The 12,268-nt window shown below is 38.5% G+C and overlaps 2 protein-coding genes and 2 long non-coding RNA genes across 9 annotated transcripts in view; 1 reads left to right on the forward strand and 3 right to left on the reverse strand.

Annotated features, from left to right (window-relative positions):
- LOC133841120 (uncharacterized) overlaps positions 1-6,638 on the forward strand; it is a 42,787-nt gene extending 36,149 nt beyond the window's left edge. For 3 of the 6 annotated variants that reach the window (XR_009894262.1, XR_009894264.1, XR_009894270.1), the window contains 2 exons: positions 5,490-5,929; positions 6,391-6,638. This is a non-coding gene — a long non-coding RNA (uncharacterized LOC133841120). The remainder of the gene's footprint in view (positions 1-5,489; positions 5,930-6,390) is intronic. The other 3 variants (XR_009894267.1, XR_009894263.1, XR_009894271.1) reach the window with 1 other exon arrangement.
- LOC133841104 (uncharacterized) overlaps positions 1-12,268 on the reverse strand; it is a 75,065-nt gene that overhangs the window by 46,684 nt on the left and 16,113 nt on the right. The window lies entirely within an intron of this gene.
- Positions 957-1,649, reverse strand: LOC133850258 (uncharacterized). Its single transcript, XM_062286303.1, has 3 exons — positions 1,425-1,649; positions 1,111-1,368; positions 957-1,039 (listed from the first exon to the last, which is right to left on the reverse strand). Exons 1-3 carry the CDS (start codon positions 1,583-1,585, stop codon positions 1,015-1,017), a joined length of 444 nt encoding a protein of 147 aa, XP_062142287.1. The 5' UTR covers positions 1,586-1,649; the 3' UTR covers positions 957-1,014.
- LOC133850167 (uncharacterized) lies at positions 8,313-8,776 on the reverse strand. The gene is made up of 2 exons (XR_009895590.1): positions 8,718-8,776; positions 8,313-8,659 (listed from the first exon to the last, which is right to left on the reverse strand). It is a non-coding gene; the product is annotated as an uncharacterized LOC133850167 (long non-coding RNA).

A 12,268-nucleotide genomic window follows, 5' to 3' on the forward strand; every position in this document is an offset into this window, starting at 1 on the left:
TTTCTCTGCCACAACATGTCCATGTTCTGTTTGTCAACCACAATGGCGACTTCCGTTGCAGCAGCATCGTTGTGTGTTCTCTGTGTGTTCTCTATGCACTTCGTCCTGCGTTCTCTGTCACTTTGCAACATTCATTTTGACTTTCATGCGCTTGTCAACTGGCGGCTAAGAGTGTTTTGTTTTCGACCACTTTATCGTCCTTGCTCGTCCTTCTCCTGCTCGACATCGTCATCGTCATCGCCATCGCCATCACCATCAAAGGGGCGCCAGTTGCTCTTGTTGTTATTGTTGTGGTTGTTTTTTATGGTCTTGTCATCGACGCAAGCGAAGAAATGCGATGCAGTTGTTGCTATCAATGCTGCCTGGTTGGCTTCCTTGGCTGCTAAACAGGCCAAACTAATTACCTCGCATAATAAATCAGAGCTGTCATACTTTGCCATTAGTTTGACACCACCTCACCCCCTTACCCCGTCAGCCCTGGTTATTGGTAGCATTTATGCAAATTGCCAGCGCAATACGAGAAAGTTGAGAATCGAGAGAGAAATATATATCGTATATCGAGTAGCTGCATTGCTGGGGATAGCCTTTTGCATTATTAATTGCAATTTGTTAGCGTTTTCTCAGAATTTGCCCCAGCTTTAACCTAATAAGAGACACACACTCAACTGGACTTCACTGGAGTGGACTGATTGTCCCCTTGGCTAGCTGGCTGTCAATCGAGTTTATGTATGCAAAATTAATTGATTTCCATTGAAAGGAGAGCACAAAAGTGCAACTGACACATTTTGCCAGCAAAGGGTTGCTTTTAAGTTGTAGCGTGACTTGAATGATGATTGAGCCAAATTACACAACAAATTGTCAACCAATTTGGCGACGAACTTCTCAAGTAAAATCACAAGAAAGTATCGCAAAACTATCGACAAACTATTACCAAACTATCGCTTGAATTATGCTCATCGAACTCAACAATAACAATTTATTATTTTCTCTTTACAATTTGCAATTTGGCTGCTTTTAATAAAGCAGAAATGATTGATTGCTGTGTAAGAAAAGAAACATAATTATAACTAATAGTTATAACATAATTATAACAACTATCGCTTCACTTACCGCAACTGCCTAAAGAAATTGACTTTCTTGCGCACCTCGGGAATAATGTGCATGTGATCGTCGAGGAATTTGTAATAGGTGCCAGTATTTGGATCAAAGTCATTCTTAGGCAAACGATTGAACATAAAATCAGGAGTTCCTCCCTTGGGTTCTAGAGGTTTGCAACGCGAAGGATAAGGTTGAGTGAACTCTCGCATATAACCAGATCTCAAAGGCTGCACTAATTCCTCCTCAGGTTCCATTGGACCATAGCGTGGACTGGAATTAAATGGATTTATTGCTTGCTTATTAGTTAATTTAATAGAGAACCTTACTCATCCATGTTGAAGGACTGAAAGTTGACCAGCTTATGCTCGGTGGTGCAGAGAGTGCGCTGAGGACGCGATCCTGACTCCAGCATGATCTGCGTGGTTGTCTTCATGTCTGAGGCATCCATTTGTGGCACCCACAAGCGGGTCTTTCGCTTGCAAGACATCTTTACTTCAAATGAATTAGTGTTTAAATAGTTAGAGAGCGTGTGTTTATATGAAAATTACTGCCATAGATTGTGATACTAGAATGAATTTGAGTAGAAATATTTGACAGTTCAAAAGGTACACGAAATAAGACTACTGCGGGGAAGTGAAATATATATTTTTCAAATAATAATATTATAGTTTGCAATCCATTTACTAAGATTAGGTACACAGAAGAAAACAACGTGTCAAATAGCAAGAATAAAATCATGAATCAAGATTGTTTGTATGAACTGAACAATGAAGGTTTATTATTAAATCAAGATTGCAAATTTTCATTTAAATCTTGAATAAAACAATCGTGAATCTAGATTTTAGTATTAATTTTTTCTAAAATGCTTATTTAGCAATAAAATCTTGATTTAAGATTTTTTCAACCTATAAATCTTAAATTATTAAGATCGAAAAAAAAACTTAAATCCAGATTTTTTCAAATTTAGATTTGTTCTTTATTTATTTTGTTTATTATTTATTCACATTTTATTTTATCCCTGTAAAATGTGATTTGTTGGCACTTATAAAATGATAGTTAAACATTTAATTGCTTTGGTTTTTGAGTGAAGATTTAGAAAAGACTATATCTTATTTTAAATTTTATTTAATAAATAATTTATCATGTTTTACATTGAAACGTAATAAACGCCTAAACAACTGAGAGAAATTGAATTTCTATGCAACACAATTTAAACTCTCGATAAGTGGCATATATCATATTTTATTTATAGAAAATTTAAAAAGTTATTTGAATAGTGGGCAACTTGTGGTACAATTTTGGGCAGGGATTTGACTGGATAATATTGGCATGCATAATTCGGGAAATAAACCATTTAAATCAGATCATTAAGCAGGAAAGCGTGGTGCATCAATGAAATCTCGAGCGGATTTATGACAAAGCTATGGCAAATGTCCTGAATAAACATTGAAACGAAATGAAAATCGCAGAGTCAGTGGGTCAGTGGATTGCGTGAGGGAGTGGGAGAGGTATAGGTAGGGGGAAGGGAAGGGAGACAAAAGCTATTGCAACAATTGCGTATAACAATGGAGCGTTGCGTTTGCACTTCGCTCTCGCTCTTTCGGTTTATGAGTTGCCTTCTTATTTGCTTGCGTCGACATTAATACGGGCTAATTAAACAAATATTGTGTGTGTATGCGCATGTGTGTGTGTGTGGGTGTGTATGTGCGCATGTGTGTGAATGTGTCTGTGTGTGTTTATGCATATCATATGGCTTATATCAACAATCGGCAGCGGCATCGATGACACCAGAGCGTAATGTTGAACAACATAATGCGATAGACACGTATAGCACACGCAACACTGAGCGAGCGAGACAGCAAGCTAAGGAGTGTGAGAGAAAGAGAGAGAGAGAGAGGGAGGAGGAGAACAGGCTGCAGCTGTGTGGCATAAATTATGGGCCACAATTTTGCATGCGTTGCATTTTGCAGCGCATAATTTGCATTTTTAAGCATTTTCACAGTGCATTGGGCATAATTAAAATGGACTGCAACAGCGACGCATGCAACGCACACTTGCAACATCGAAGCCAACTGAGACACAGACTCTGAGACTCTGAAACTCTGAGACTGTGACTCGAATTCAGACTGTGGAATGGCAAGCGAAATTCACTTTTTTTTGGAGGTTGAATGTGTGTACACACAGAAATGCAATTAAGGCGACAACAAGATGGGGAGTAAAGGAGAATAAAAGAGTGGGAGGAAGGGATGGGAAGAGGATTGCTCACCTTAAAGATTATGCAGTTGACTGGGCGCAGCTCTGGAATGGAAAGAGTGGAAAGAGGGAAAGGGAAGGCGTGGCGCACTTAACAAATTAATGTCAAGCCACAATAAAAGTCAACAGCTGGTTTCGCTTTTGGGGCAGCAGCCGCCGTGGGCGCTTTGGGGGCGTGGCAGGGCGCCCGCAAAGTTGAGTGCAATGTCATGCTGAGACTTAGTAAAAGTTGCCAGCTAAATGAGTCAAAGGTGAGCGAGGTAGGGAGAGAGGCAGCGAATGGCAAACGGAAGCTGCCACTCACCTAGCAACATTTACAAATGCCACACAGCGAAAGAGAGAGTGAGAGAGAGAGAAAGAGAGAGAGACACTCACTCGCATGTTTAAGCGCTGCCTGACTGAGATTTTGCGCTTGACATATAATTTTGATGCCGCGTGTGTTGCCGAGTGCAGCTGCATCCTTGCATCCTTGTGCATCCTGTGCAAATAGCAAAAGTTTCGCCATGCAGCACGAAGCACGCAGCACGCAGCACTTTTGCTCAACTTTTGATGGCTGAGGTGTGAAATTTACGAGTCTGCGAGTCTGTGTGTCTGTGTGTCGCAAGCGATTTCCAGCTCCAAATGGGCATATAATTATTATATAGTATAGTCGGGGAAAAAGCAAAGCGAAGCAAAGGCTGTTTGGCTTTCGCTTTAGCCTAAGCCCGTTAAATGCTCAAATTGCTTCACAAGCAAAAGTTCATTAAAAACTGTCAGCAATCTAATAGAGACACAGACACGTTCCCTCCCCTCTCCACTCCCTCACCGGGTCAGGTGGAAACTCCCAACGCTTCAGAGCGGATCAAACGCAACGCCGATTGTCTCTCGACGTTGCGAGTGGAAATGTAGCAGCGGAAAAAAAAATGAAATGGTGAAAGTGGGAAGGAAAATAAAACACGGCTAAAGTTATATATAAAGTCGGTTGAGTGGAATTTCATGAGCTTGGCCTGTTTTGCCGCTGCCGCTGCTCCAAATGAACTTCCTGGCCAAAGCAGCAATGGCAAAAACAACTTCACGCCACTTGGAGCCAACCACAGCAACAGCAACAACAACAACAACTGCAGCAGGGTTGGGGTTAGGACAGAAGCGGGGAGAGGCAGAAAAAAATGCAGTTAAATGAGCGGAAATGCAAAATTAACTCGCCGCGAAAGCGCAGAACAAACAAAGAAATTGTTGTACAACTAAAAAAAAAATGGAATAACAAAAAAGAAAACAAAGCGAGAGCAAAAGCAGAAGCAGCAGCAAAATGAAGAGGAAATAGAGAATGAGAGTTGCCAGAGGGTGAGAAGAATACTCGTAAAATGGGAAGAAAAAAATACCGAACCCTACAACAAGAGGAATAAACGTTGCCACTTGGCCAAATTTAATGCAAATATTTGGCCAGCCACAAAAGGAAAAGCCTGCTGCATAAATTTCATTTGTAGAACTGCCCAGAAATTGTTGGTTAAGAGCAGACCCCAGAACGGGTGCAGGGTACAGTTAGCTCCGTTCTTTCGATTAGAGGCCAGCTGATTGCTTGTTGTGATTCCGATTCAGTTTTGTAAACATTGAGGGAAATGCCTGCCCTGTTGTCGCCGCCTCTTATCTACGAGTATTTGCCAAAGGTAACGACCAGTTTTGGCCCCCACAACTTGCAGCAATCGTTTAAATCGCATGCAACAACAGAAGACCCTTACTTCTCCTTGGGTTCCCCAACTGCCAAAAGGGTCTTTCGAGTATATCCCCAAAAATGTTGAGCTTGATAAATAGAAAATGAAAATTGTAAATGATTTATCTTGTTGTCTGTGACAAGCGACGCACTTTTCATTGCAAGTACAATATTTGAAGTAAGCGAAAATTGTATTTAATTGTGATGCTCTCGCCGTTGTCAGTTAGCAGTTGGTAATTGTGAATGGAGAATGGAGAATGAAGCGAGGAAAGAGAAGCATTCACTTGAAAATTAAACAAACGTTTTCGCAACGACAATAAAAATAGCATTAAATTTATGGCATTCCAAAAGGAAACGCGAGTCGAAGCTTCCTCTGTGTTGTCTCTGCTATTTTATTATTTTGCCATGCTCACACTTTCCTCTCTCTCTCTCTCTCTGTTACTTGGCACAGACCGGCATCTGGCACTTGGCACTGACTTCTGCCCGAAGGAGACAAGGAGTCACAGGAGTCAGAGGAGTCGCTGGAGACGTGCAGCTGCCAGAGGCGACTCTCAGTCGCACTGACTTTGCACAATTAATGGCGGCCAAGCAACCGGTCGAAATAACCAGGAGCAGGGGAAGGAGCGAAGAGGAGGGAGGATGCCTATTACCCAGCCACGCCCCCTGCCAATGTCGGAAGGAGCCGCGCGCAATTATTGCGCCATTGTGTGAGAACCTTTGCCAAGTGTCTGTGTCACCGCTAAATTTAACATAATCCTGGAACGTCGCCGACGACCCGTCGCGGTACTCGTTTAATGCTCTCATTTCGCCAGCTGACGCGGCATCGCTGCTGCTGCTTCTGCTGCTGCTCTGCCTGCTGTCCCATAGGTCCTTGAATGTCTTTGTCCTGCGGTAAGCCTTTCTTTTGCCGCGCATAATTAATTTCACGTTCCTGCCAAAAATATGCGCCAGAATCTTGCTCCACTTTGATTTGCTCTGCTTGGCTGCTTTTTAGGCTGCTCAGTTTTTTTTTGTTTTTCGCTTATTGCTGTTGTTGTTATTGTTGCAGCCGCTTTGGGAGTCCTGCCATTTGTTTTGTACTTGGCAACCGCCCTCAGTCCTCAGTCAGCCAACTTGCGCTTCGTCTGCCAATTGGCATTGCTCAGTTGGCCCAAAAACGATGGGCGATGGTCCAAGCAGCCAAGCGCCTAGACATCTAACTCAGCTAGCAAAATGGAATAACTCCATCACGGCATAATCACTTGATACAAGCAATTACGTTTGACAATAGCAAGATGAATTAAAATTACATTTCGATATTAACAATTAAACAAATTATGCAAATAACCAAATCTATTTGTTTTACGTTTCAGATAAATCGCCAGCCTGAAAGTATGCAAAGGAAATTATTACTTGCACTCAACTCATTGTCATGAAAGTATGCAATTCAATTGGTATTTCGATTTTAAATGGACACCCTAAAAGTATGCAATACAATTCAAATTATGTGCTTAAATCAACATACTAAAAGTATGCACTCTTATCTCAATTATGTATTAAAATCCCCATCCTAAAAGTATGCCATAGAGAAGTTCATGCTGCCAACTTCGCATTACCACTATTTTTATTTATTTATTTTATTTTTATTATTTGTGTATTAAAAAACAATAATAAACAATAAACAAAACAAAATTCTGTTATATTTGGTTACTTCAAACTTAACATATGAATTGTAATCGCTATGCTAAGATTTTCATTCATAAGTCATTTGCTATATTTTTTTGATGCCAATCGATAGAAAATGTGGCTGGATATGTTCAAGTTATGTATGATAGTTATTAGGGTAAATTCTTTGTGTGGCTGCCCATAAAATGTTCATACAATATTCGCATTTTCCTCATAACTTGCCCGAATCCTTAAGGATCTCGCAAGGACACACTTTTTTGTAGTCACGATAACCAGTATTATCGATTGGCATTCAAGGATTCTAAGGATCTTTCCAGAAAAAAGACCTCAAATTTTTACAAGGGGTGAGTATAGAAAAATTGACTAAAAAGCCGAAGACCCACCGTATCTCGGCTATTTGAAGGACGATCGTGATGTCCTTTGGCTTAAGGATAACTCTAACCACTAAAAAATGATTGGCATACTAAGAAGGACGAATATCCTGCAAACAGTCAAGTTACAAGGACTTTTTTAAATACAAAAAATAGGGTATATCTCGGCCGTATCCTGTCTGATCCTTGCAGGCCATGTGTCAAACGAAATCATTTCGTCAGACCTATGATACTGCCAAAGGACATTCAAATCGTCCTTGTAGTTCCTGAGATATCCTGCACTTGGCAAATTTTAACTTTTTCTCTTGAGCTTTTGACGAAAAAATTGCAAGTGTTGGAATCTTAGAGGACCCCATATTTTTTTGATGCCAATCGATAGAGTTGGTCCTTGCGATGCTAGCAATATGTGTCCTTTGAATATCCGACAGGATATGGCAGAGATATAGCCTTTTTTCGAAAAACTATCCTTGCCGCACCCTCAAAGTATGCAATTAAAAATTTAATTTTTGGACGTCCATTTCAAATTTGAAATTAAACGCAGGCTCCAAAAAAGAAAATCCGTTCACTTTCAAAAATAATGGATTTATTTCAAAAATCGATCTCGCAAGATTGCTTAAGCTTTTCCATATAAAATTCACATGTATTGCTATTATCGCACAATGCTTTCATTCTTCCGGCAAGGGTAGTTCTCTCTATATTACCATATAACTCATACCATTCGGTATAATATTTCTTTTTTATAATAGTCTTAGTTATAGTCATTTTTGCCTTACATTATTATATGTATCGTACTGAATAATAGTTAGATCCTTCATTTGTCAAAGCGGTCGACCATTGCCGTTTAATTACTTCGCAGACATCGTATGCGGCAGACAAAACTGAGGATGGCATTTTCGATAATGTCGTAAGTGTGAGCGCTTGTCTTTTTCTCCTTAGTTCATCGTGACGGTGTTCGGTTCGTGCTTGGATAAAAAAAAGTCCATTTCTATTTCCCCAGTCGTTGGGATTAAATGCAAAAGGCCTACTCCGTTGATTAACAACGTATAACGTCCAATAATTGTTCGTTATTTGGATCCCGAATATATTCCCGCATATCACGATAAAGAGTATGTTCTATAAAGATTGACATCATGGATTATTTCAGACGACATTAGTTCAAACCCTTCACCAGGATCATCAATTCGCAGATGAGGTACAGGTCCAAGAAATATATTTCCTGGCATCCATAATAATGCCACATACATTTCTTCAGTTACATCCAATTCGATAGGCAATGTACTACTTACAGTAGAAGGAAGGTTTTGTATAGTTGTTCCTGCAGCAGAAATTTGGGATATGATTGAACGTAAACGGTCGTACAAGTATACTCCGATTGGAGAAGGTAATCTCGCATTTTGTGTTGCAGCATTGAAAAAACTCCGTAAAGTAGAAAGTGGTATTATATGATGTCGAGTGGCTGTAAATTGAGCACCGTAATACGTAAATTCACTACTCGGTACCTCCAGTGATGGTCGCGGACGATTTCCAAGGGTCAAACATGGGTCACTACGTATTGAGGCAAAAAAATGTATTTTATTGCAATTTGCTGAAATGTAAGGAAATGAAAGTGAACAAACACCACATTTAATTATTGAAATTTTTACCGAAATAAAATAACAAAAAGAATACAAGTTTTTGTAAAATCATCTTGCACGCGCATAGACCAACAAAAAAAGGCAACTAATGAAAAAATAATACGCTCTAAATATTTATAGCTAGTTTTTTGCACACGGCACTAAAACAAGTAAGAAAGCTACAGTCGAGTGGACTCGACTGTGAGATACCCGCTACCCATTTTAAATAAAAGCAATATATTTTGCAGTATTATTATCAAAATATACCTAATATACTGCAAAAATACTAAAAATATACCAAATGGTATATGTGGTATATCGATATAGTAAACCAATTAAAATATACCATAGACGGCACAATGTAATTGCTTCTATCAAGTGATTGTAGGCCAAAGAAACTAAGACCCCTAGTAACTAGGCGTTTTTGCCCATACAAAAGTATTTCTTTAATACCTTCGACAATTTTTATCTGATCGCAACCAAATTCTCAGGAATCATAAATACTGTAGTAATTATACTATATACCAAAATACGCAACTCTAGCTTTAAAATTACGCTTGTTATTCGATTTTTTTTATTTGAGGGGGCGGAAGAGGGCGTGGCAAAAATTTGAAACAAACTTGATCTGCGTGCAAACATAACAAATGCTGTCGAAAAGCTCTATCCCTTATAGTCTCTGAGATCTAGGTGTTCATACGGACAGACGGACAGACACACAGACACACAGACGGACATGGCTAGATCGTCTCGGCTGTTGACGCTGATCAAGAATATATATACTTTATAGGGCCGGAGATGCCACCTTCTATCTGTTACATAACATACATTTCCTGCCGGCACAAAGTTATAATACCCTTCTACCTTTTGGGTAGCGGGTATAAAAATTGACTGAAAAGATAAATAATAAAATATTATTTAATGGCCACGCTTCTAGCAGTTTGCGCGTGGCATGGTGGAGGTCGTGCGTTAACCTCATCTTCTATTAATGCTATGCTAAGAGATCGTCGGCATCACCATCAAATGTTGATGGTACATCATCACCTCTGATCCAACATTCTTGTCCATGGAACTCAATGGGCTATATCTATCACTTAACGGACTGTAGCTCAGAGAAGCTGGTACAGTGAAGAGAGATAATCAAAAAAAAATTGGTGTCCATTTCGTTTTCAAAATTATGAATTTTGAAAAATTTTGGCATTTTTCTGCAAAACGGATCGCCCACACCACGAAATTATGAAAACTAAAACTCTACAAAGGTAGTCTCAAGTTTTTTCAAGTCTGCCCATATCTCAGAATTTCAAAATTTTGAAAAATATGAAGATTTTTAACTTTTTTGATTGCCCATACAAATTCATCATTTGCCCAAATTTCAAAGTCTCAAAATTTTGCCAAATTTCAAATTTTTTCAAATTTTGTTGACTTTTTCAAACTGCCAGTTCGCTATTTTCGTTTGCCCACCCTTTAGAATTTGAGTCTTTCGTGCCGAAAAAATTTCAAAATTTTTCAAAATTCAAAATATTGAAAACGAAAAATGTTTTCGAAAAACTAAAAGATAGGCAACCATGGGCAAACGATTTTAAAACGTAAAAAATTTTTGGAATTTTTGGAAAAAATTTTTTTTTTAATTTTGAAACTAAGGGTGGGCAAAAAAAATTTTCCCTGGGCAAACATGGGCAACCGATTTCAAGCAATGCATTGCAATGGGCACCAATTTTTTTTTTGATTATCTCAATTCACTGGACCCAGCTTCTCTGAGCTCATCACGGCATAATCACTTGATACCAGCAATTACGTTTGACAATAGCGAGATGAATTAAAATTACATTTCGATATTAGTAATTAAACAAAGTATGCAAATAACCAAATCTATTTCTTTTACGCTTCAGATAAATCGCCAGCCTGAAAGTATGCAAAGGAAATTATTACTATTATTATTATGTACTTAAATCCTCATCCTAAAAGTATGCCATATAAAAGTTCATGTCATCAACTTCGCATTATTACTATTTTTACCATTGTTTATTTTATGTTCAAACTTGTGTAATAAAAAACAATAATAAACAAAAAACAAAACAAAATTCTGTTATATTTAGTTTTTTCAAATTTAACATATGAATTGTAATCGCTATGCTACGATTTTCATTAAAATAAGTCGTTTGGTATATTTTTTTGATGCCAATCAATAGAGTTGGTTCTTGTGGTTATACCAATGTGTGTCCTTGAGAATGTGGCTGGATATCTTCAAATTATGTATGATTGTTATTAGTGTAAATTCTTTGTGTGGCTGCCCATAAAAGTATGCAATGCAAACGAAATAATGTTCATACAATATTCGTATTTTTGGCATAACTTGCCCGAATCCTTAAGGATCTCGCAAGGACACACTTTTTTGTAATCAGGATAACCAGTACTATCGATTGGCATTCAAGGATTCTAAGGATCTTTCCAAAAAAAGCACCTCAAATTTGTACAAGGGGTGAGTGAGTATAGAAAAATTGGCAAAAAATGCGATCCTTAGAGGACCCCATACTTTTTTGATGCCAATCGATAGAGTTGGTCCTTGCGATCCTAGCAATATGTGTCCTTTAAAAATCCGTCAGGATATGGCCGAGATAAAGCATTTTTTCGAAAAACTATCAATGGCGTACCCTCAAAGTATGCTACAAAAATTTTGAATTTTGTTGGCGCTAATTTCAAAATACCTGTTTTGTTTTTTGTGATATTTCTATTAAATCGTTTGAATCTTGCCAGAACTTACCTTTTTGTAATCAGGGGAGCAGGACTATCGATTAACATTCCAGGACTCTAAGGATCTTTCACAAAAAAGAACTTCAAATTTTTGCAAGGGGTGAGTATAGAAAAATTGCCAAAAAATGCGAAATCCTACCGTACCTCGGTCATTTGAAGGACGATCGCGATGTCCTTTGGCACAAGGATAACTCTAACCAATAAAAATTGATTGGCATACTAAAAAGGACGAATATCCTGCAAACAGCCAAGTTACAAGGACTTTTTTAAATACAGAAAATAGCGTATATCTCAGCCGTATCCTGTCTGATCCTTACGGGTCATGTGTCAAACGAAATCTTTTTGTGAGCCCTATGATCCTGCCAAAGGACATTGAAATTGTCCTTGTAGTTCTCGAGATATCCTGCACTTGGCAAATTTTAACTTTTTCTCTTGAGCAACGAACGAAAAAATTGCAAGTGTTGGATCCTTAGATGACCCCATACTTTTTTGATGCCAATCGATAGAGTTCGTGCTTGTGAACTAGCAATATGTGTCCTTTGGAAATCTGTCAGGATATGGCCGAGATATGGCCTTTTTCCGAAAGACTATCCATGACGCACCCTCAAAGTATGCTACAAAAATTTTAAATTTTGTTGGCGCCAATTTCAAAATTGTTTCGCTTATTAGCCATAGCTCGGCCAATTATTTAGGGATCTTAGCAAGACTTACTTTTTTGCAATCAGGCCAACTAGGACTATCGATTGGCATTCAAAGATTCTAAGGATCTTTCAAAAAAAAAGACCTCAAATTTTTGCAAGGGGTGAGTACTGAAAAATTGGCCAAATATCCGA

The sequence above is a fragment of the Drosophila sulfurigaster genome, chromosome 2L (assembly GCF_023558435.1).
Source record: "Drosophila sulfurigaster albostrigata strain 15112-1811.04 chromosome 2L, ASM2355843v2, whole genome shotgun sequence".
Lineage (NCBI taxonomy): Eukaryota > Metazoa > Arthropoda > Insecta > Diptera > Drosophilidae > Drosophila > Drosophila sulfurigaster.